Here is a 26187-nt window from a genome sequence, read left to right as displayed (position 1 = left end):
AAACAAGGCCTAGGCGTCCAAAACTGCTCCGGTGTCGCAGAAAGCAAGTGGGACGAGTTTACAAACAGCAGGAAGAGCAGTCTACACTTATCAGCTGCGCCGATCGACCACTGCAATCGTGAAATGTAGCCGGCGACCACAAAATGCGTCATGCGTTGACAACAGCTGGATCCACCGTAAACGCATTTCGTCTGCTTTATCTCGTTCCGGCTTGTCAGCCAGCGCCACCACGTGGTTTTGGTTTTGACTTGCTATTTTCACGGCAGAAAGGCGGCGGGGCGGCGCGCGCTACATTTTTTTCACGCATCTCCAGATCGATTGCCCCTATGTAACCTAAGACACGCACTGCCAAATGGGTTGGCAGCTATTAGTGCCGTGATTTCACATAACTTGCCGACACACAAAACAGCAGGAGGAAAGAGGGACGAGGTGGGAACGACAGATCAGCAGCTGAGGCAAGGGTCCTCTGAGCACCGAAAATCAGTGGTTTGCCCGCCGCTTGTAAAGACATATGGGTGGCATATTTATGCACGCTCTATCTCTCATAAATTGGTGCGTACGAAGTGAGCACGCAAAGGCTACTGGCCGAAGCCTCCACCGATACTACTAATTGGCCAGTACTGTCTCGAATTTCCCGCTTGCAAAGCGCAGGCGGTAGACGCGAAACATGGTTTGTGGGTTAAGGGGAATGTCCCAAAGAGACACGTTATGAGGGACACTGTAGTATAGCGTTTAAAAGAACTTGTAAACGGGCTAGATGGTTTTCAGCTTCAGACGGCATTCTTAGCGCAGGAAAACACACACGCACACGAGAGAAAAGGAAGGACACTGGACAGGCGCGACTACATCTGGTTTATTGCACTGAAATGACCTGCATTATATAGCAATGACCACACATGCGTAGATCAACCAACCACGCCCCCCTTCACCGAAACCACTCAAGAAATCGCATTTCTGCCCCCAACAGAGCGATAGACGTGTCACTAACACACCCCTCCCCCCTCTTTCTTATATGAAATGCTTCAAGCAGTTCACGCGCCTTCTTATCAACGCTTCTGCCCAGAATCCGTATCTCGTTCAGCCGCGGCTCACACCCACTGCATCGAGCACAGTGCTCAGGGAGCCTAGCGCCCTTGTCGGAGCTCAAGGAGCGAAAATGTTGAGCCGCGCGGTCGTTAACACATTTGCCTGTCTGGCCTGTGTAAACCTTCCCGCAAGTCAACGGGATCTCATACACGGGAGATACGGATTCTGGGCAGAAGCGTAGATAAGAAGGCGCGTGAACTGCTTGAAGCATTTCATATAAGAAAGATGGGGGAGGGGTGTGTTAGTGACACGTCTATCGCTCTGTTGGGGGCAGAAATGCGATTTCTTGAGCGGTTTCGGTGAAGAGGGGCGTGGTTGGTTGATCTAGGCATGTGTGGTCATTGCTATATATTGCAAGGCGGATGTATTGCAAGGGGATATATCTACCTTGTATATTGCATGTATATTGCAGGTCTTTTCAGTGCAATAAACCAGACGTAGTAGCGCCTGTGCCGTGTCCTTCCTTTTTTCTCGTGTGCGTGTGTGTTTTTCTGCGCTAAGAATGCCGTCTGATGTAGTAGACGGTACAGTGCTCCAGAATTTTCAGCCACCTGGTGTTCTTTAGCGTGCACTGACATCGCACGCGGGCGCCAGACATGAACCAAACCTAAACTTGATGCACTGAATTGCTATTTCGGCAAAAATCCCAAGTTGCGGAAAAGTGTCCTAAATAAAGATTATTACTACGAAGTGTCTAAAGGTACGTCCGACGTATCCCTTCGATTCCCGTAAAGATACGGCGGACGTCGATATACAGGCTCATGGCTATATGCACGTCGAACGCGGCCACATTCCGCTTGCTACGCGTGAATGAATCTTATGATCTCTATGATATCAGCTAGCCGCCACTCTCGATGAGGTGCTACGAAGAGTGCATCCGTTCTAACATAGATCACGGTCTTCACTTAGGGTTGTGTACGGCAAGCATCGCTGTCACGTAGTACATAGCTGCAGGCGATGCTACGTACTGCACCAGCTCCACCAGCTGGCATTGAGATACGCACATTCACGATCAGCTTTCGCTTCGCACTAAACTATCACCTCGATCTGCCCGTAATGCGAGCGAGCTATTCCTAGCATTTAAGCTGTCTTAGGTCCTGCATCGACCTCCGAAGATCTAGCGCCGGCACAACACACACACACCTCGCCGTGCAGAACATTCGGCAGTCCAAAGTATGTATAAATGGCATTATGCTCGTTCCTCACATGCAGACCGAGGAAACAGGATGTTTCTAGCTAAATTCTTTGTTTAAATTCTACCTCAGAGCCGTGGCAGAAGACATGCCGAATCTACTAGAGGCCTGCGCTGCTACTGCGGCGAGCTGCACATCGACTCGTCGAGGCGAAGACCTACTGCACCGCACCGCAAAAGTGCACAACCGGAAAGCCGGAAGCGCGAATGATCCGAATTCCCTGTGAACAGCAATGTTCTTTGGTATTTAGGGGAAGACTAGACTAAAGTGCTTAGCCTGCATCTTTTTCTTGTCGTTGAATTTTGCGTACATGTAGTTTAAACCCCCGCATGCTCGAGGTTAGCGTGACCCGGCTGAACGGCCGCGCAGCTTTGAAACGATCGGGATCGATATGCATGCATCGCCGGACTTAGGTACGCGGTAGAAAATGTGCGCTGCACATTTCGTTGCGGAAGCTGACTCTTGGAATTTTGCAGAGTGTGCCATGCAAGTGATCTTTGCTACAACCACGCATCCATGTTCCAACGGCTGGCCTACCCCGAGGCGCATAAATGTTCAACCGTGGACGTATCAATGATCGAAGAGAGAACAGATTTTCACAATATTGGGCGCGAAATCGATAGCTACCAGTGCTCAATGTTACAGAAATTCTGCCTTGATCATGCGCAATTCAGTGTTTCAGGTGTGGTCAGTAGCTATAAGTTTGAAGAGTTCGCCTGTCAAGTCAGCGGCGCCAGCGATGGACCGGCGGAGCGATTTTCCACGCTACACCGCTGTCTTGCTAGAAAGCCTACCTAGGCGGCGTTTGACATTCAGCTGCTTTTTGTGGGCCCCGTAATTGAAAGCAACGCCTTCAGAAACGCGTTAAATGTTCAAAAATGTATTCTCTTCAACAGTTTCACTCCAGGCTGTCAAATCAGGTGGACGTTGATAAAACAGTTGAGCACTCCAGTCTTTAGAAATCTGTAGAATCGCCTTCAGTTTGTAAAATTATTATAATAGTTCACTTTCCGATCGCTGGGACATAGACCCACATGACAGCGCTGTCACGTGAATAAGGACCACACCAGACCGAAAGCTTGTCTCATATAACATAGCTAACCAAGGTATACCTTACAGCATTGTGTTGATTTTTATGGTGCATAAGCGACTAATGCTGCCATGCACCAAGAACAAGGTTTAATGTATTTATTTTGTGTGTAATGACTAAAATGTTCTTTAGGATGTAGCTTGTTTAGGAACATTTTAGGAAACCAAAAATGCAGGAAATTTGCACGTCTCTCCTAGGATCATGCTGGGATGGAAAGGGATCTGTTGCAAAATTGTACAAAATGTTTCCTCTTATTTTCTCGACTCTGGCGCACGTGTAAGATATGGTTTATTGTTAGTTCATCTCCACACTCCTTGCATATTGGTTTGTCCTCTTCATAATTATGAAGCTGTGTGTGAGGTGGGTATGTGTTTTGTGAAGATGACCTAAAATGGCCTCCATGTTGTGTTTTTGATTACTGCATGATTTCCATTCCTTAATGACAGGTTTGACAAGTATAGTTTGTAGTTTATTTCAATGTTTCAAAAATCCTGCCATTTCACTCTCACTTTTCTTTGTACAAGCTTCTTGGTATCTTCATGCAGCATATTCACCCTCTGTAATTTAGCATTACATCAAGGTAACCTGGTTATTTCTTTTCATCACCTTTCAAGACAACTGTCCCGATTTCATAAAGTGTAGGGTTTCCGACGACAGGAACTCCTTGGAAGTCATAGAAATAAATGAGATCCACAATCATGAGCTATCTAGGGTATGCATATACATGTCCATCGCTCAGTGGAATGGTGTCAGTACGCTGTTAGAACAGGTCTTGTGGTAACAACAACCATTGTCTGAGGTGGTCCTTTAATGGGCATTGAAATGTGATGTAACTACAGGTACTGATAGAACTCTTGATCATGTTATATGATGATGCGATCCTTGCATGCATATAGGTATACATTTCAGAATCTGCAGTGCACCACTTGACCATTTGCCACCAGTTTGTGTGAAAATGTATTTTTCATGCATGTTAACCAGTATTTAACAGATGACCCCTGTGCACAAGCCAAAAGTGCCACGAGCCAAATGCAACGAGGCCACACGACATGGTAGGAGCTGTTAAGTCAAGCTTACAAAGTTATATTTGAAATATGTTCTGAAACGTTTCAGCTCCAATTAAGAAAGGTTGAGGCTTACAGAGGTCTATGCCAGGTTGTCTATCACCTAACAGGGTAGCCTACGACCATATGCTAATGAGTATATCTGAGATAACAGAGACATGAATTAAGGAATTAGTAATTATGTTTGTAGCAAAGGGCATGTAAATTAACGGGAATCCACAGTGGGATCTGCAGACAAGAACCATTAACGCTGGCACACCATACCCTTACAGGTGGAGATTAGGAGTCTCCCTAATTTTTTTTCTGCTCAAAGCTTGTCATTTCCTTAGTTTTTTCAGATGAGGAAGATGTGAAAATGATAGCATCGAAAATTCCAGAGACCATCGTTAACAAGGATGCTGATCCCAACAGCGTAAAAAGGAATTTCAGAAAAGATGGGTGACTAGTAATGCTGGCAACAGTTGAAGCTAAGTGGAAAGGCATGAAATTGAAATGCAACATATGCAGAGATATGATGCGAGACGACCAGTCTGTAGTGTGCGACATCTGTCTCCGTTAGTTTCATCAAGTGATTGGCCAAAGCAGATGGGGCTTGTGGTTTTGTGATAAGTGCAGTGTAGTAGCATAGATGCAACCTTGCCCATTAATAATTGGAGTGGAGTAAGTGCATTGTTTTGTTTCTGTAAAATGTCCATGCTTTCCATGCAAACATTATGAGAAATTTTTTGCTATAGAATGTTTGCTGAAATGTGAATATAATGTGCAATAAAACTAGTGTTTTCTTGCTATTTACTTTTCCTTGTATACATTAGTTCTGTGAAGAAAACCATAGGCTAGAAGGAAATGTAATGGCATGCATTTTGATACTTGGCCCCGTTTTGCTGGCTCAGTAGTTAGAGTGCTTGGCTACTGAACCGAAAGATGCAGATTTGGTTCCAGCCACAGCAGGGGCATTTCAATAGAGGCGACACAATAGGCCGTCATGCACCGTGCGGTGTCAGTGCATGTAAAAGAACCCCAGGTGGTCGAAATTATACCGGAGCCCTCAACTATTGTGTTCCTCATAGCCGTAGTTATTTTGGGATGCTAAACCAGATATATATCGCATCATACTCTGAGTAAGATGCTATTCATGGTCAGTTAATCATAGACTAAATGATGAATTTTTTTCTGCATGGTACAGCAGCTGTTGTACAATTTTACTTTAGCCTTCATGAAGAATATCACACTGGCTACACATGGCCTTCTGTTGACCCTTGATATGCGTCACAATCACACACCCGAGTATGTACTTGTCTAAGGGCACCTATGCATGCAAGGAGGGGACCGTTACTTTCCATTTGTCAGAACTGAAATGCACGATCCACATCATTTCTGTAATTAAACTGCCTGCTATTTGAACTGTCCAGCATTGATGCAAGTTTCAAAGAACTGCAATAAGCAAATTAATCCAAGCAGGAAACCATGCCAAGAACTGCTTCGGTTTCATCTTTAACAACTGTTTGAGAACTAAAATTAGCCAAATGTTGCAAAACATAGATGAGAGGTTACAAAATCTAAAAAACAATGCAGCCTACCTGTGTCATGTAGGGTTTCACATCCTAAAGTGACATATGTAGCTATGAAAAATACCGTAGTGGAGAGCTCCAGACTAATTTGACGGCCCGGGCTTTGTACTCTGCGTTGACAGCTTGCAGGAAACAGAAGCATTTGCATTTCACCTGCACCAAAGTGCGACTGCCATCACTGGCATTAAACATCACGACCTTGGGGCAAGTAGCCGAACGTGCCACTAAGATGTCGCAGAGTCTACGTACATGCTATACACATCAACCTTTTCAGCATTAAAGCTGTCACATGCATGGCAGATATTCATGTTCAGCTTTGGACTGACAAGTTTAAAAGTGTACTATTTGTGTTTGTCTAGCATGAAAAACAAAGGAAACTAAGGAAAAATGAAAAAAAAAAATGAACATGCAAAAAATGAACAGGCGGTGCATACGTATAAGGAAAGAAGAGGAAGACTCTCGTGAGTTGGAGAGAAGACGACATTCAACAGCGTCGGCTGGTGCCTGCGGAAAACGTCTGTTTGAAAGCCTTGTATTCCGTGTCCGCCCTCTGCTACAAGCTAACTACCCCGTAACACCTTGGTGGAGGTGCGGGGTAGTTCAGCTTGTAGCAGAGGGCGGACACGGAAGACAATGCTTTCAAACAGACATTCTCTGCAGGCACCAGCCGACGCTGTTGAACGTCGTCTTCTCTCCAACTCACGAGAGTCTTCCTCTTCTTTCCTTATGCGTATGCACCGCCTAATGTGACAATATGTTGAAAAAGCACTAGTCATTAACACATAAAGCATATTCGTTCCTTTATTAATGATAGTGGCCTTCAACAATAGTACAAAGCCTGAACATTTAGAAAGGTGCTGTGCCAGGCAGCTATTTTACAAAAACCTGAACCATTTCACCTGTAGTAATGCGCATCCCGGCGGTGTGGGCTGGGCACTTATTTTTCGGTCCACTCCAACATGCGAAAACTGCATCATGTGCATTCCCATTTTCCGAGTTTTGAGCTCTGTAGTGCAGGCTAACAAATTGTCGATGACTTATTTTCGTCTGATTGTTGCACAGCGCGTGTAAATAAATTACCACTGCACCTAATAAACACTGACATGCACGTGCAACATCGCCGATCATAAACGGAGACACTGATGTCCGTCCGGACATCGGCGCACTCATCACAGCACTCTTCGTAGTCTCACACAGCACTCTAGTAGGACGTAATCCGTACATCACAGCATCTCACGGTAAGCACAAACCACACCTCCAACAAACACGAATGACGCGATGCTTGGACTAGAGACACGCCGGCAGCACCCAGCTTTTTCAGCGCCGCTTGTATATGTACTACGTAGAACTTGCAGCACCAAACCTCAATACGAGCAGAAAGCGATGCGTTACGTGACGCATCTCATCACAGATGGAAGTGACGAAACTTTGAAGAATCAAAACTACATAACTACATAACGACCGTCGTAGACGTTAATCCACATGATAACGAGGACCAAATGAGCGGGCGTGCGGGCCGCGGGCTGGCCGTCAACACCGCGATTACATGCGCTTGCGCTCTGGTCGTGCTTGCCACCCTGCCGCGGTCCAACTCACGTAAACCTATCATCATGCCATCACATAGTATATCACCCATTCTAGGCACTATTCTTGCCACTGTACTATTCTTTATAATTTCACATTTCACGCATGCAGTATGTACTACATACTTCTTGCACCTCGCACGTACACCTCATACCAACTTCGATTTGGCTACATATGGCTACCATGTTGTTGCTACAACCACATCTGGGGATCTCGGATCCGTCCGGCTTTCCCGACGGATCCCAAGGCCCATATCGGAGAAAAATGCGTTGGGTCCGTCGAAAGAACCCTACCGATCGGGTCCGTCCGCCGTACCTCTGAAAAATATTTCCCGGATCCGTCCGTCGTATCCCGAAGAAAAATGCACCGGGTCCGTCGGACGTACCTTTAAGACCATTGATCGGGTCCGTCAGACGTACCTTTAGCCACAGCCTTATTACTACTGCTACTTCAGGTACAGCGATGTACAATTCCGTAATCTAATGTACATATGCAATTAGATGCATATTTACAGCTCCATTATGCAATCAACACAGGTATAGCACCCTGGAGGAGCGCTATATCTCGGGTAGTAAAGGTAGTAAAAAATAAATAAAGCATGTGTTCCAGCAATCACCTGATATTCCATGGTCAACCAACCAGAAATAAACGAACCCTATGGAAGCCTATGCCACACAGTGGAATTTCAGGACCCCTTACAAAAATATGGAGAAAGGTTAGGTAGTCGCCTAAGTCTGTAGCTAGTTTGCACGGCAACCGCCCTTTCTGTTCTCCTGCGCATTATGAAGGAGCTAACCTGCAAAAAAATCCGAATCTAAGCTGGGTCTAGCCAAGCTGTTGCCTAATCTTGGCTTTTCTATAAGTTTGATCCGGCCTAAGGTGCTGGGGCACAAAAAAGGTGTCCATTGCATAAGCTTTGGGTGGCAGTATATGGTTAGGGCTGCTTAAAACTTCCCAAAAATGTCTGTTTGGCACATCACTATGCGTTCATAATCAAACTTGAAGAAATTTTGCTGAAAATTCAAAAATGCTTCTGAGTAATTGACCATTATTACATTAATCATCTACTCACTCACCCACTCACTGAAAAGGGAATTCCAACATTAGTGTCACTGAATTAAGGTAGCAGGCCGACAAGATTGATATTCAGAGTGGTATGCAGTACAAAAAAAAAAATGTTGTTGCTCACCGAAAAAATGTCATCTTCAGGAACTGTGGGTGCTTGAAACTTGGCCTTCTTTTCTTTTAGGTTGAGCACCATAGACAACTGCGAGAAGCAGAAATGTCTCATGCAACAACTTCACCTTGCAGGCTTGCAGTTGAGCTAGTTGGTGAACAGTAAACATAACAGAAAGTAGCAAACAGAGATGGGAGGCATCTCTTGTTCCGTCTCTATGCACTGTTTTCTGCTGCTTCATCAGTGTTCATCTTTGAAGTGTTTGCAGCACGAAAAAAAACGACGACACAAAGAAACACACACGACAGGATGAATGCTGCTGTTGTGTGTGTTTCTTCTTTTCGAAGTTTCTTTCGAGCTGCGAACATTTCAAAGATGGATCAATACCAACAGGCCCAATCATTGGTGTTGTTCATCAGTGTTCTTTGAACAAACCTGTGGCCCATCTCACAAGTCCACTTGTCAAGCTATGCAGGTCTTACTTGGCTTCTTGTACAGCTTGGCATTTCGATATCTAGCTGCTAGTATAACTTCAAGTACAAGCAAGCGCCCATTCACAGGCTATTCATCTGTCCATATTCCTTTAATTGTTACCTCGATTGTGATGCTTTTTCCCTATTTCTTGTTTTACCTCTAGCACAGATTGGCCACAAAGGGGAAATTAGATAGCTGCAGCTGACCTGGTAGATGATAGCGTTGATTAAAAGAATGCGGGGGAGAAGGCTTTGTCTTGCAAAAGACGCAGTTATGGTGATGATGATGATGACAACGACAATGATGATTATGAGCTGGCAATAGTAGTCACTATCGTTCAGATCTCTTTACCGTTCCTTCCACAGAGCCTCTTTTTCATTCTCCTTTAAATAAAAAACAGAGGCGAATGACTGTACCAGTAATAAGGGAGTAATTACTCATAATTGGTACAGGTGACTGTACCAGTGTTATTTCGGACATTGCAGGAAGCAGCAAAGCTCTTGCTCCTGGAGGCATTGTCCGAGCATATTGTTACAAGTGGAAACCACGCACCAGTGGGCAATGCAACTCCGGAATGGATGGGCACTGCTTAACGGCTCAACTCAACCCTCAACGTCGTCTTCGTTCACACACTCAGACATTTCGTTCTTCCTTGCTGAATGCCAGCACGGGACCCTAGATAACACTACTTTTGCAAATGGATCATGCAGACTACTTCGGATACTCTTCCAATGACTAGCACAGCTGACTATGAAACACTGCACCACACACACACAGGGCGTTCTACACGATGTCAATGAAGCTTTCCAAGATACACAGCCCCAGAAATGCAGCAGCATCACCTTCTTGGATGCAGCGATGCCAACAGTGACAAATGAGGTCACCTGAATTCACTGCACAAAGGCCTTGCTCCATTTTAACGAGAAAGCTATGGTGCCCTAATGTCGAAAAAAACTGTCCGGTGGTCTTCTCGGTATTGCTGGCCATTTGAAGCCTCACAGCATAGAAAAAGCACGAGCATGTCTGTGGCAGGTGTCATGGCTGGGCAAACTCATAAATGAGTGCAAAGGTCTCTGTCATTTCTTCACATAAGTGATAATGTAATCATGTAGCTGCTGTAGAAGAGTGATGTTCACGCACATATGCCACATGAATCTCACCCATGACCTGTAAATTTTTTTCTTTCGTCTTTCAAAGGTATCGTCAACATGAAGGTGATACCCTTCATCAGCAAAACAAATAAACTTTCATGAAGGTTCCTTGTTCTCCAATAAACAAGGCAGTAAAACATTCAGGTGCAGAGAAGCCAGCTATTCTCACATATTTTGTTTGATGTTCTTGCAAATATCAACTGTGGTGGAGCACTTGGTCTAATCAAGTTAACCGTAAGATGACCACATCCACGCTGATGATGCGGTAGTTCTATTTCCTGGGCTGCCGACGTTTTATTTATTTGGTGGAGGAAATAAAAGTGTTGAATTTAAATCCAGAATGTCCTTTTTTTTTCCCCAAGAAAGCATCTTTTTCGCTGATACAGTCCTACTCACAGTTACAGACTTCTGCTACCAATGTGCAATTTTCTGCATAGAGTTGTATATATGAATGATGGCAACTACAGGTGACGCCAAAAGCATACAGCACTGGTGACTTCGCCTTTGGAAGCAGCATTAAATCTTCCTCTACCCTGGGAAGCAGTCAGAAACTTAGAAGTCGTTAAAAAATGTGGCAACCATGTAGGTAGAACCCAATGAACCCTGAAGCGAAGCAAAGCACAACTGCATGCGGGGGTTACGACACTAAACATGAACGTACCGATGAACGATTGGCATCAGGACCAGGCAGACAGGATGGCCGGCTCTTTCCATACAGAACGTAGTACAGATCGACCACAGCACAACGCAGACGTGAGTCATGCGATAGTCCAGAGCTGCAATGGAAATGGACAAACAGGTTTAACAGCCAACTCTCGATAACTGAATATATTTCTCAAAATTATACAAAGTTTCAATTAACTTCATGCTGACTGGATCAAAGTATCTGTTAAGCATCTGTTCACACAAGCCAGCATTTCAAGTTAGGCAAGTTTAATTTAACGAGATTGCACTATACAATTGTTGTGCTGGACACTGCCTACTTCCTTCAGCCCAACTGCGTCGGTAATATAATATCGGCTGCTAGGTAAGCCAGTGCAATTACAAAAATATAGGAAGTGCAAAGCGCTACATTATCACGAGCTCTAGTTCTTGCGATGACGAGTGTCTACTTTTAGCATTTTACAGGTGGAAAGATTTACAGCGCATTGAATGATCGGTGTCAGACACCATCAATTATGACAATATGCCATTTTGTACATACTGCAAAAAATTTGCCACTCGTATTCTGCACTGCGAAGACTAACAAGACTCCTTTGCTTTGGCTTGAATATGCTATTTATGTAGAAAAATGGTTCTTTTCAATGGAAACGATAAATGGCCTGTGAAAAGCTTAATGACCAGTAATGACAAAGAGACTGCTCTCACAGAGCTTTTATAAGCTCTCCTGTAACTAACCCAAAGCCAGTATATCAAGTGCCATACTTTAGCTATTACGAATAGTTATATTTCAATGCGAAAACACAAATTCATAAAGTGGAACTGGGTCTTCGAAATCGTACGTTCTTCGACCTTTGAGCGGCAGTTAATGTAGCAGGCGCTGCTAACTCTGGCTTCGCAACTGAGATGGGAGGGTGGGATCAGAATGCAGCATTCCAGGGCCCTTTGAATCCTGAGTGAGACTCGCTGTCCCTAGGCACGTCCATACAGCTTGGATAAAGCAGGGCTTTATGTCCATATTGCTGCTGGCAACTTGAGAAACTTACATCAAGGTCTACCTCATGAGGAACACTGTGCCTAACAAGGAAAGCAGTAAAGATTGATCTCGTCCCTGCCTCCCTAACGGCATCACAAAGCTGAACACATGGCTAAGTCATGCAAAGCAGTCCTTTCACATGATAGAACCAGTTTAACCATAGTTTAAACTCCAATAACCTTTTCCCAATGCCATAAATCTCTAACCAAACGATATAGCAGCTTCATGCAATGATTGCAGGTTATTTAAAACTTGCAGTCATTTCTAGACCGCGTAAAGATTTCAGTAGCCTTACCAGGAATTAGTCACTGACTTCTGACTGTTCTACACTGTTGCAAGTACATTCTTTCCAGTATTTCCTCCTTCATTTTGGAAACCCTTGATGGTTTTCAATAACTTTATAAGCTTTTACAGCTTATAGTGTGCGTGTTTATTGTGCCTGCGTTTATTATAACGCATTTATTTGCACCAACTGTAGCCTCTCGTTATGTAATTCCCTCAGGCCTTTAGAATGAAATACATGAAATGAATAATGTCACGAATTAGGGTAAAGAGGTGGAAAATTTTCGTTCTTAAATTAAATTTTTTTTTATAACAAATGTCACTTCTGTTGCAGAAAAGCATGACCACATAGAACCATGCAATCAATCTTTAGTGAAAACAAAAAATGGATGGATTTGTCTTCAGGGTCCCTTTGATGGAAAAATGCTTCACACAGTGACCATAAACTAGAGATAAGAAAACAGAGGCAAGGACACCCATAGCTGGTTCACCTCATCAGTTTCCACAGTCGCTCAGCAAGTTCCTCAGTATTGAAAGGGCTGTCATCGCGCCGAGAGAACGGAGGGTTCTGAGTCAGCATCAGGAGCAGAGCCAACCTGCAAGATTGAGAAGACGTTGGCCAAACAGTGCACAAGACACATTACCAGATCATCCCAAAAATAACACTATTTATTCCACAAGCTCATTGACCGCATCTGCATTGCAGGAAGTTTTACCAGAGCAGGATCAAACTCACCTAACGCGTGGCACCGGATCATTTTCAACGATATCCAGCAGAAAACTGAGGTCGTCAGCATTGCCATCAACTGCAAAAAGTAATCATAGTTATGCACCTCTCTTTTATTATTGAACCTGGCCATGATTAATATTAATGAAGCATAGGCATCACATTTTGGCTGCATTTTTCCTCTTGTTAATGATACGTAAGACATTACTGTACATGGATCACCATGTGGATTCGACCTATGAGCGCTAAATAATGTACAACTGAACTCCTCACCAATATTAGTTTCAAATGGCTGAGCAATGGCTCTAAGTCACTCTAGGTCATGTGAAGGGTGACCTAATCACTGTTTCTTCACTTGCTGTAATTCTTGTTCTTGAAGCAGGGTGGCTTTAGCATTGTGCTGAATTAAAATGGCGGAGGAGTGATTACATTGCAGCTTTTGCACCCCTCAGGTGACCTAAACATCACTTTGACATCACATCAACTGTTAAACCAAAACACACGACAAAATAAATTAGATTATAAATACTTAGTGGTCATAGGCAAATAGTTAGAGATGATTTGTGCATAGTAATAACTTGTGCATCATCGCAAAGAATAAAACACGCAACCAAAAATGATGTGTCTATTATGTGTACTCATTTAACAATGCTCGCACGATTCTCTATTGTTTGTGCCTCTTGCTGTGGAATAATTGTAGCAGACATTCATAAAGGTATCTCAACAACTCTAGGGAGCACACAGGTATGCAATCAAGATGGAAGGCCAGTATCAGCACAGAAATGTTGCACAGCATTAAAGTGTGCTACCTTGAAAGTGAAGCAAAGAAGGCAGGTTCACATCAGGTGGTGACGAGACTACAGTTTCAATCCCTATTTTGTAAAATAGTCAGTCACACACAAAAAATCTCTGTCGTCATGTGACAAAGGCTGCTTTGTGCTGAGAATGTGGCAACATCCTGATTTTCCCAATGGTTTTCGCCTCGAGCTTCCGGGTCCACCACTGCTTGCAAGTGTTTCCAATAAACATCAAAACTTTCCATTAAATTTCTAAAGTGTGATGCTTTGCCCCCTTTTTGCAGAGACTGTAAATGGTTTCTTAGTGCAAAATTTTGCTCCACTCAGTGGGCCACGGTACAGGGTGCATGTGCTGCAGTTTTTCACACAGAGAATAAAATCCACCACTAGCCATGTAGTTCATCATGCCACAGAGTTCCCCGAGGACCCCTAGAAGAAGAAAAGGTGCTACCATTTATGTGAGCTTCTTAAAGAACATTTCACTGAGGAAATCGGCATTTCATATAAACCTTGGCTAGCGCTGGGTCTGTATTCCGAGTTTGCATCGTTATCGAAGGTATCGCTATCATCCTGACCTCGAGTCATCGGATTGGTGGAAATGCCGGAATGAGAAGTGGTAGCCCTTTCCATCCAGCTCAGCCATTTCCACCAATGATATGACTCGAGGGATAGCAACACTTTCGATAATGATGCAAACTTAAAATACAGACCCTTGATTGAAATGTAGATTGTGTAAAGAAATCAAAAGTTCCAGTGTGATGCTATTCCCACCATGAAGAATATCTTTTTTCCTAATATTTTCTTCCATAAATATAACACAGGTGGTTGTTTCGTGTTAGTCTCATGTTAGAATTACCAAAGCACTTGCCTATGCTCGACTCGAGGAAAGTTGTAGCTCTACGAATAAATCTCTGTTTTTTGCCAAACGCTAGCCAAGCTCATACTATACTTCAAATTGTCCAATTCCTAGCACTCCCTGGGCGGATGGCAAACTCTATGACCTGACATGACTACCATCTAATTGGGGCTGGTTTAAAGAACCAACTGACGAGAGACTAACCTGTCGTGTAGTCGACCAATGCCTCAAGGGCAGCCAGGCGGACATCAAGGAAGAGTCCGTACTGAGCGTACTCGCGGAACAGCGCAGATATGTTGGGAAGGTGGCCCATCTTCTGCAGTTTGCGAATGGCCTTCAGGCAGCTGGTAGAAAAGGAGGCAGTGCAAAGCACTCACAGTTAATCAATGACAGAGGAAAAACTAATGCCTCGAAAAACAGTGACTTAAAGGTTAAAGAAAGAGAAAAACAAAGCACAGCGACTATCATGCACTTTTTGAATACCATTCTAGCTTTGTCTTCACTATCACACTCTGCACGTGTCTTATTTTGAGAAAAGACTGCAACATCCATAACCTTAAGGTTATTTGTCTGAGCCACTACGGCAGCACTACATAATTGAGTACTTTGCTGTCCGTATCAGCCAGTGAGCAGCTATCTGGCACACAAAAGGAACACTGCAGAAACAACAAAATATCTGTGAACTAGTGAAGATCACTCTGACATGACATACCACAATGTACAGAAGTGGCATTACGTCGCCCCTGCATACTTTATTTCTGTACACATCCCCCCCCCCCCCCCCCCCCCCCCCCCCCGTTTTTTTTTTTCCAGAATGAGCTCACCCGACGGTTATGGTGTACTTGTAACAAGGCAGAAGCTTTTCCAGGTTGAGACAGCGGGTGATCTCTTCCAGGATCAGCTTGGTGTCCGATGACAAAGACTCGACCGTGATTGGCTGACTGCAAGACACGAGACAAGCTGTTAAGAAATGCTTCACCTGAGCATCCTTCTGTATCCCAGCATAATCTTTTTTTTTTTTTTTTTTTTTTTTTTTTTTTTTTTTTTCTCATTCAAAGGTCTCAGAGTCAAAAGGAAACCCAAGAGGCCACATACCCTCCTTGTGCCAAGACAGACACAACTGGCGTGACAGTTTCACCAAGAGCTTCAATGAGAGCAGTCCGGTAGTAGTTGTCTGAAAACTGGCACACAGAAGCAAAAAATTAACAACCTGAACAAAGCTACTGCAAAAGATGACAAGACATGAAGCAGCAAGAGTTCTTTTTTTTTTTAAGGTGCCAAACAATGAACAGCAAAAACAATTTGTGGAATGTAGCAAATAATGGCCAAAGAAAAGGAAAGACTGCAAAATATGAAGAAAGAGTGTTAAAAGATTTTATGTAGAAGCAACAAATTATGCAAATGCGCAAAATGGAACTACTTTATCTGTCAGTGCTCACACGGCTTTCATCTGCTTATTTTGATTATTATTATCAGCTTGTGCTGCTGGAACTCCTTAAGCAACAAACCCATGTGCCCACTACTGCACAGTTGAGAAATGGATTAATAAGTATACTAACGCACTTTAATGAGAAGACCTCTGCAGCTCTCCTTATACAATTAAATAGCATGCATATACAAAAACGACCACATGTTTGCATCCTGTTACTAGTGTTACCTGCATATATACCTCAACAGTATACTTAGAATATTATTATTAGTACTAGTGGTGCTGGTTACACTTGGGCTATGAACTAAACAGCTTCTTAGGGACCTTGCTCTCACACAACCTGAATTCTAGTTGTCGTAGAGAAGGAGGAGGAGGAGCAACATACTACCACCCCGCCAGGATGGCGCAGTGGTTAGGGCACTCGACTACTGTGCCCAAAGATGTGGGATCGAATGCCAGCCTTGGGGGCCGCTTTTCGGTGGAGGTGGAAAGCAAGTTGCCCGTGTGCTGTGTGATGTCAGTGCACATTAAGGAAACCTCAGTGGTCGAAATTTCCAGAGTCCTCCACTACAGCATCTCACATAGACTGAGACGCTTTGGGACGTTAAACCCCACAAACCAGAACCAGTATACTGCCTGTCACGCTTGCGTTCTAATCCAACACACCACGAAGAGCACGAACTGCTGGGCGAGTTGGTGTTGCATTTCAGACCATGCATAAGCACACACAAATGAGCACGAGTAGAGAGTCATAAGGAAGAGCGCTGATGCTGTCTATGCCTCTCCTTGTCCTTGTTTGTGTGTGCCCGTGCGTGGTCTAAAACACCATAAAAACCCACATATAACATTTGGACTGTTTTCAAGATTTGAGAACCTAAAATTGCAGCCTAAAAACAAAGAACAATTTTTAACTCTTAATAAAGTTTCCACTTTTATGGATGATTCAGAAATTGCTGACCTCTAGAAGAATAGCTACTCACAATGATCACTGGGTAAACATGAAGCATAGAGTTAAAAGCTGCTTTGACTAAATCACTGTTTTGCACCACATTAAGCATAGATTATGCTTTTTTCTCTTCTCTGTTACAGACCATCTCGTGCATTATATTAGCATTGACATTATTTCCAAGACTCCAGAATGCACTAATATTTTTTGCAATGCACGCACATTCAGTGTGACAGAGGCGCGCCTCAATGATGCTGCTCTTTGAGAAGTAAGCCCTAAGGCACCTGGCACCTCTGTGACCCTTTCAGCACCTCATTACTGACCTTATTCTTGCTGTTCTCATTATACTTGAAAAGATCGAAAAGGAACTTCATGACCTCAGGTGGACAGATGCCATGGATGGTTCTCAAACCGGCCATTGCCACAGGGATTGCCTGCAATGAAGTGTATATCATTATTAGGGGGAAAAAAGAAAGACAAAAAACAAACGAAAGAAACTTTGAAATGTGTAAGGACTACAGAAGCTGGCCATCAATCCCCGTGCCTGCTAATGCTAATATGATGGCATAATTAGACTGCACACAAGGTGTTAAGCACTAAACACTTTTTTCGTTTCTAAACACAAGAAACTTATTGACCACACAGCATGAAAAAAAAAAAGGAACTTAAGGAAATAATTTGTTCAAACATGTTGCCCCACAGATACCAAACTCTCTCTCCACATGTCTCTAGCAGTATTACATGGAAAGAGAAAAATTTAATTTTTGCAAGCTAGAGTAAAACTATCTGCTGCGCTAGTTGGTGCATTACTCATAAAAGAAAAGATTCACAGCACTAACATTCTTCTTCAAAAAACAGCGCATTTGTTTTTTGAAGAAGTTACTACTATATGGTGTTGTTTTGAAAAAGAAGTTGGAGTCAGCACCTGTCCTGTGTGTCTATTTGTTAGCGCTGTGAATCTTTCCTTTTCTTGCAAGCTGTCTGCAAATGTCAGCTGCACACGTACAGTAGAACCTTAGAACCTTAATAATACAATCATGGTTGATACGAGCTTGCAAAATTCACTAGCCAAGGTACACTGCATATGATGGACACAACTTTGGCTCCAAACAACCTCCATTACAAGCAATATGAACATGCTAGCCACAACCACGTCCTTGCTTTATTCACACATCTTCGGTGCCCACAATCACCAGCTGTGTGGTATGCACTGCAAGTTAGCTATTACGACATTGCAATCACCTATTGCGCAGTACGCACTGTGAGTGGTGGTGCAGCCATAAATAAACCCTCAGTCATAGACGATGAATGCATTTTCAGTTGTTCTGTATTAAGATTGCATCAGCTTTGTTTGGCCCTGTGTGATTCGTATCAAGATTCTAGAGCACAAAGAAGGCCACACTCAAGAATCCACTATATTGCGCAAACAAGAAATTTCACAATGGTTGTAGACATTCTCCTCAGACAAAAACAAGTCGTAATAATATAATGTGTCTTTGTCTAATGAAAAAGGTGCCCTGGTTATACAAGAAATACTGCCTCCTTTCAGAAATAACTAAGCTACACTAATTCCTACGCAATTGTACTGTAGATATCACACCAAACACAGACCGATACAGACTACCTTTGCTTTTTGGTGCTTTGCTGCTCACTTCCACAGTTGGTTCCGGGTTACCCAAACAAATTAAACCAAAGAAAAGAGAGAAAAAAAGAAATTGAGGTGAAAAACTGCACAGCACCAAGTGCCGTCACACCTTTTGGAGGAAGTAGTGTTGAAAGTTGGAGAAGTTGTTCTGTCTGATGATGTGCGGACACGAGTGTGAGCCAAACATCTTCCGGAAGATGGTCATCATTGCTGGAGGTCCCGCCCACGTTGACACCATGTGGTTGGCCACCTGCCAAGTAACGACACGGGGCTCACTAGGACGACACTGCGGGCTGTTCCTCACACAGCTTACCAACAAAAACCTACTCTTTAGACACAGCACTAGGACGAAGGGCTCAATGCAATGCCACTGTGCAAGCACTAAAGCTCAATTTAGGTGCCTCAGAGGCTAAGCTTTCAACTCCTCAGAGCAGTTCTGACCACTGATGTAAGAAGGTTATCAAAAATTGTGCAGAGCACTTTTAAGCTTCACATTTAAGAGTAGTACATGGCAATGTTAATGGCTCCCAACTGTGCACCCTTTGCAGGTCCTCGTTTGCATACAAGCCCATTGAAACCCACTTATTTGCTAATCCTTTACTTAATTTATGCCTCTATTGTCTCACATCTACTCATTAGCATACATTGTAAGCATCAGACGGTTCTAAATGTGCACAAACAAACAAAACAAAGTGTTCATGGTACTGCCTATCCTATGCATTACAAGCTAATTCCAAATGCCCGCAGCAAATAAAGATTTCAGTGGTTTCCAGCACATAATGGCAGACCCACAATAGGGGCATGCTCACGTCGCCTCATGTCATGCATTTTCATACCCTCCAAACAGGGCAGAACCAGCAAAGCTGTTCATGGCAGCAGGGAACTGTAGACGCTATGGGTTGCAACTTCAGCCTGACAGACAGTTTAGATGCAAGATGGACAACTCTAAGATATGTTGTGTGCTTCGTTACGCAAAAGAGTAAAAAGAGAAAGAGACATGAACAAAGAGGCACACCTGGCGGAGGCAGAAAGCAGCCGCACACCGGACTCTGTAGAAGCAGTGCTCGTTCTCAATGGTGTCAGTCAGTGCGAGTCGAGTGGCCGGAGTGGGAAACTTGGAGAGGGCTTCAATTGCCTGCAGAACAGATTCAGCTTTCACTCACAAATTTTTAATGCAAAAGCATCTCTTGGCTCATTAGTGGCATGCACAGGACACAGTGTGCCTGCCCAAACTGTCAAAAGAGAAAAATCACTGCTGCCAGTGTGTTCCAAACCCTTGCCAGAACAAAGAGATCAGCTTCCTTGGCCCAACCCCGAGAGCATGAGAGAGAGAGAACCGCAGCCAATAATGCCTCGTGTAAAACTGCAACACACTGGCTCGCTGTGCAGTGAATATCACTGTCTTCAACAAGTTCCATCTGCGCCGCTCCTACATTTAGCCTAAGTAAATAAACCATACATATATGCCCTCTGGCAAAGTGTGGCTGAGGTCTGCTAGCGTAGTGTAGCGGGAATTCACCAGGCGGCGTGAGAGCACCCGCAATGCTTTCGCATTACTGAACCTAAGCGGACTTCAGTGCAACCCGAGAATTTTAGTGACCACAACAGCACTCTTCAAATGCCCCATAAAAGGGACCTAATTACAGCACTCAAGAGATTATGACTAAGCATGTAGTAAACATGCTGGCCCACACCGGAACACTATGCATAAAAAATTTTGCCTGACGAGTTCCAGCAATGACTTCTTGTGCAAATATTAACTGAGTTCTGGGAAAGTACTGTCTTAGACAAGTAATGGTCCATTTGTGTCGTATAGCTATCCCATGATTTCTAGGAGTCTGAGGAAAAGCAAAGTTTTGCCATCATACAAGGATGATGCAAAAGACTGTCAGCATCAGGATCATCATCACAAACTGAGCTCTTCGCATGCAACCAATCATAAAGGACAGCCCTTCTTACCTCAAGTACCACCTTATCGTTCATGACAACAGGGTCATGAAAATGCTACCTCAAATGTCACTCCACCTCACTATTTCAACTTGTGAGCACCAAAACACATTGGTATGTTTCAGGCACGGTGTAAGTATAATATACTAAGGTGTTGACACTCTCCTCCCGCCGCGCGCAAAAGCGCGGCCCGCTCATGGTCAGAAAATGTTCGGGGGCGTGGCCAGGCGTGGCCATGGCAACCGGTCGCTAACTTGGAGGGCGCTGCAAAACGCGGGCCCACGCTAGCCCGGCGTGGTGCGGCGGCGCGGCACTTCGCACGTGGTTTTGCATATTTCAGTGTGCGGCTGCACTTCCGTGCTGTTTTAAACGTGTTCTTTTATTTTGCTTAAACACCGTCTGTTTGCCTACCGTCAGCAGAGTAGCCCACAACGGTGAGTGTTGCGCAAAGTGATGCGCAATGAGAAGAAAGTGCTTCGGGCCAAACTGTAATTCGGGCTACCGGACTTGTGCGGAGCGTGTGGCGTTGTTCAAAGCTCCGTCCGACAATGTTCGTTTGGAGAAGTGGCGCCGTGCAATTCCGATTTCAGGGCTCTGATAAGCACAAACAATGCCAAACCGTCATCAGCCGACATTGTAGACGATGTGAAGCAGAAACTAGAGAGCCTTATCTGCGTAGACGACTGGGAATGTGATGACATCATCAGGCAAACGAAAGGGGCAGCAGAAACTGAAGTTGAAGACTGCATTGCTTTTATTTAGCAGGATTCATAAGCAGAAAAATGAAAAAGGTCACCAACTGTCCGACATGCAAATCAGCGTTCAGTTCAGAAACAAGCATTACTCCTGAGGCAGCACTGACAAATGCAAAGAACAGAGGAGGCCTTACACTTCCAAATATGCACCTTTATAATTTACTGAAGTAAACTGAATGTTTGTTTGCAGCATATGCAGACACCCAGACAGTGTACTGGGACACAACTGATGGTGTTCTTGACACCTACACCATTACTTTTCCATGTGATGAGCACAAGGAAGAAACAGTTGCTCAGTTGCTTCACTGCTATGTTAGCATGCGGATGAGGCAGCATTGCAGGCATGTTAACATGACCATGACAAAGGAGGCTCAAGAAAAAAAGAAAATGGCTAAGCTTCGTTCCTCTTAGCCGCAATTTTTATTTATATGCTCCCATGTGCCACAGTTCTTGCGACTTTTCTTCGGTACATTAGATAAAAAACTGCTGCTATCGCGCAGTGACGCTGTGTATATTTTGAACATTTCGCCCAGTGACTGCATTTTTTGTTCGCACTGGGCATATGGTGTGTAATAAAGTTCTGCAAGTTTTCATTTCATTTCTTTTAATTGTGGGAGTACATGACAGTTTAATCTTGTGAAGTGGTGCTTCCCTTGTATTTTTTCACTCTATTGTTCGTTTTGAAAACGTACTTAAGTAGTGCCGAAAATTGGGCGAGTTGGTGTAGGTTAATAATGAAAAAAAAAAAAAAGGAGAGCACCCGCCTCGCATTCGGGAGGTACCGGATTCGATCCCCGGTGCCGCCGGGTATCCACCGGTTTCCAATGGGTACAAGATTTCCCTCAGCCTGGTTGTCGGCTGTTTTGGGGTGAAATTCTTGGGAAAAGGGGCCATGAATAAAAAATGTTGGTTCAAGAATAAAAAAGGGCCACATAATGGGCGTTTGCCGCGGGAGGCGGTCTTATTGTTGTCCGATGGCGGAACGGATCTCTGTCACAACGGCGAAACCATTTGGGCCTATGACCCCTTTCCCAAGCATTTCACACCTAAGAGCCTAGCACCAGCCCAGGGCAAGGCTTGTACCCATTGAAAAACCGGTGGGTACCCGGCGGCAACGGGGATCGAACCTGGTACCTCCCGAACGCGAGGCGGATGCTCTACCGCAAGGCCACCGCTTTTTTTTTTTTCGGCTTTTTTTTTTTTTTCACCAAGAAAGCGTTCTTGGCTGAACGCTGAGCCCTGCACATGTGAGTCCTTCAAAATACATTTAGCCTCCAGTAGAAACGAGCTTATTAAAAATTATGCCCGTTCTATGATAATTTGCATCGGAATAAAAATGCCGTTTAAGTTTTCGTGTTGGGTCCATGTTGTTGGGTCCATCCGACGCGCCCTTTCATCCCTGTGACACATTTCCCACGTGAGAAAGTTTTTACCTAATACGCAGCCTCTTCACAACTTAAGTCGTAAAAAGCCGCTCTATACTAGTGCGCTGCGCCTTGAATATTGTCCCACTCAACGAAACGATGTTTGAACGGTCTTCATACAGAGTGAAGAAGCAACGATAAGCATGAAGCAAAAAATTTCCTGTGCAATAATTTTCTACCATTTTGGGCGGAAGGAAGGGAACACGAGGACCCCCATTTATATTTATTATGCATAAATGTATGATTAAATTGTTGGAAACAAAAATTGAGCGCGGAAGAGAAACTTGAATGGGATTAAGTGCTGCTCGACCGTGTTCATATCATTAACTGCTTTACAAAGATAATTTCCAACAAAGTTTTAAGAGTGGCACACTGCTGATTTTAATTTCAAGCAACGAATTTCCTTAGCGTTTTGAATTCAAACTACGCCAGCAAAGCGAAAATCAAGCTTGGGCACCGGAATCACAAGGCGCCAGCACCGCTCAACTGGGCCCGCTGGCATCCGCGCCATCTGTCGGCTTGCAGCCGAACTGCAAGGCGCGCTCCGCCGCGGCCGAACATTATCTGGACACTCCCGCGGGCGCAGTGTCAACACCTCAGTATTCTTGCACCGTGGTTTCAGGGGAAACCCCTAAGGTGGAGTAGAATTTGTAATAAGGGAGCAATTACTCATAAACATTGACCCAAGCACAGCCATGTGGCTACAGAGGAAACTACAAAGAGGATTCCCTTGAAACGCTAAACCAACAACAGTTACCACTTCAAGTTGTTGATCAGCTCGCTCTCGCCCTACCATCAGATCTGCTGGCCAGCCTGAGCAGCTTAGTTGGTAGAGCGACTGCCCCAGACAGGTGGCAGCCCTGGGTTCGAACCTTGGGCTAACATAAATTTTTCTTCAACTACAGTGTTTCTATGAAAGCTTTCCTCTGCAATTGTATAGCTGCGCTTGAGTGGATGTTAGTGAGCATATATAATTACTAACTTCTCAAAACACATTAAAATTGTTTTGCATCTGGACCTGACTTCCTGTTCTTAAAGTGCACAAGGAAAGACAGGACAATGGGCATGACACTAGGAATGAAATGTATCAGCAAGGCTGCAGAACGTATCCACACATGACAGTTGCACTGAGGACAGCCCAGTGTTCTGAGCACCTGGATAACTAACTAACAAAAAAGTATTTCGACATTCTCTTGCGGCTACACTGAAGGCAGACTGTTAAGAACCGTCTCTGCAAAATACTTTCTAAAAAAAACTTGACATGAACAAGCAATGCAGCAACCACATCTTGCTGCAATATTCCTTCCAACAAAATATAGGCTGGAGTTGATAAAGTGGAAAGAGCACCTAATTACAGCATCCGTGACATTTCACAGACATGCTCGTCTCTCTCTCCCGAATGACTGACCTCGATCTGGGAGGTGACATCACGCTCGTAGCGCAGCTGGTACTGCCACTGGTAGTCGGGCTGCAGAAACACCACCTGCCTCAGGAGCAGCATGTCGGGGTCTATCCGTATCCACAGCACGGGAGAATCAGCGCTGCGTCAAGGGTTGGTGCCACCACAACACTTCATTTCTTCAAGCAAGAGCAGAAATAAGACAACCAGCGGCATAACTCCCCAATTCTGCCATTAGAGGTGACTAGAATTTGCAGTTACAAGTACTTTCTTAAAAAAAAACACCACAAAAACCTCTGTTAAATTTTTTAAAGTAAAAAAATAATCCTATGGTTCTTTCTAGATAATTTCTGCACCTGTCTGGCAGCAAAAGACACAGTTATTGCAGACAAAATTGCCATGGTAGGGCACGGCATATAGGATTAAATATTCGAAGGCTGCACATGGGTTGTGAAAGATGCTGGAGCAGAGAACTTCAGATTAATTTAGGCCATCTGAGGTTTGTCAATGTGCACTAACATCGCACAGCTGATAGAGATTTTTGCATTTCATCTTTTGTAAATACCAGTGGCCAACACAGCCACAATTCCGATGTTCCTGGGCTCAAAGTTGAACCCCGTCGTCAGTAATCAACCATGATGGGCCCGATTTAAAAGTGAGGTTTTTCTTCTCCCTAACCATTCAATTCATAATCGGGGAATAACAAATAAAAGGAAGTCGATGGTCACCGTTTGCGAGAAGACAATGGTGTAGCCCTGCCTCGTGCACCCATATGCAAAACCTTCCCCAACACACCAGAGAGAAACGGCCAGTGACGCTTGCTTATCATTTTTTAACCTTTTCAAGCTCATAAAGGCCTCATTTTCTGACAAAGTAGCATCCCTGTCATTGCAATACAGCCCAACTTCAATCTGTCCTCAATGACCCTTGAATCGAGAAGCTTTGCACTAAAAACAATTAATGGTATGATTTAAGATAATGACAGCAAAAAAGAGTAAAATATTTTGAGAAGTAGCAACATCAGCAAGGCCCTTTTGGTATTAAAAAAAAAAAAAGAAATTGGCAACACATCACAATGCCAAGCTAGAGCAATCTGAATAAGCAGCAAAGTACTGCTGCTTAGATTTCATGTCTATGCACTAGGAACCAGACTCAGGATTTAATGCTGACCATACATGGTAAAGGTTCAAAGGTATGCAAAGTGGGTATGCAAAGTGACCATAGTTAACATTGGCATAGGTGTCATGCACCAAAATCGAGCACTGTACATGCAAAGGTGACTGATATTGCAAGATGACCTACTCCATGGCACTAAGGTCCATGTCCACTTCTTCGCCAGTGCACAGCGGGATTTTCTTTTTTTTGTTCCTGTTATGGACAAACAGGAAAGAAAAGTATGATAGTGAATGAGAAAAAAAATAAAGCTTACGGTACTCAGTAAATCCAGTTCACAACTTGACATGCACCAAGTGGTCACTACAATTTGGAATTGACCTCTACATATATTTTCAAGCAGCACTGACGTTTTGCGGCTTACGTTTCTCGAGCAAAAAGAGGATTTATGATAGTACAAGAAGTAGTAGAAAGAAAGGAGAAAAATGGTAATAGGCGGGAGGAGGTGAAAAGGATGGTTCTGGCAGCTATAAACCAACATGCAAGAGCCCTCAATTTATAAAAACCTAATGCGACAACACTTGTGTGACAGTAAGCTCTAGTCAAAAGAGCAAACATGCTTGCCTCCTGCTCTTTGAGTGGCAGGTGATATCGTGCTTGGTGGCATTCTCCTCAATCTGCAGGTTGTGCTTGAAAGTTCCATCCAGTTCTTGTATGGTGACAGTGAGGGGACCCTGAAAGACCAGAGAAGAAAATACACTAAGACACCACGAGTCCAGTGTAC

At 44.0% G+C, this 26187-nt stretch overlaps 1 protein-coding gene and 1 long non-coding RNA gene across 6 annotated transcripts in view; one reads left to right on the top strand and one right to left on the bottom strand.

Annotated features, from left to right (window-relative positions):
- Positions 1-26187, bottom strand: part of Taf2 (TATA-box binding protein associated factor 2) — a 60504-nt gene that overhangs the window by 21194 nt on the left and 13123 nt on the right. For all 5 annotated transcript variants that reach the window (XM_084579572.1, XM_084579570.1, XM_084579568.1 and 2 more), the window contains 13 exons: positions 26028-26137; positions 25593-25658; positions 24300-24432; positions 19781-19900; positions 18875-19015; positions 17444-17554; positions 15841-15926; positions 15570-15686; positions 14950-15089; positions 13102-13171; positions 12857-12961; positions 11049-11163; positions 8775-8852 (listed from right to left, as the gene is read on the bottom strand). In XM_084579572.1, the coding sequence (XP_084435698.1) occupies positions 8775-8852; positions 11049-11163; positions 12857-12961; positions 13102-13171; positions 14950-15089; positions 15570-15686; positions 15841-15926; positions 17444-17554; positions 18875-19015; positions 19781-19900; positions 24300-24432; positions 25593-25658; positions 26028-26137 (1392 nt within the window). The remainder of the gene's footprint in view (positions 1-8774; positions 8853-11048; positions 11164-12856; positions 12962-13101; positions 13172-14949; positions 15090-15569; positions 15687-15840; positions 15927-17443; positions 17555-18874; positions 19016-19780; positions 19901-24299; positions 24433-25592; positions 25659-26027; positions 26138-26187) is intronic.
- LOC146180372 (uncharacterized) lies at positions 1785-4570 on the top strand. Its single transcript, XR_014700854.1, has 2 exons — positions 1785-2259; positions 2352-4570. It is a non-coding gene; the product is annotated as an uncharacterized LOC146180372 (long non-coding RNA).

The sequence above is a fragment of the Amblyomma maculatum genome, chromosome 9, assembly GCF_055883805.1.
Source record: "Amblyomma maculatum isolate TAMU_Amacu chromosome 9, ASM5588380v1, whole genome shotgun sequence".
NCBI classification, from domain to species: domain Eukaryota; kingdom Metazoa; phylum Arthropoda; class Arachnida; order Ixodida; family Ixodidae; genus Amblyomma; species Amblyomma maculatum.
Note: the sequence above shows the minus strand (reverse complement) of the source record. Positions and strands in the feature narration are given on the sequence as shown.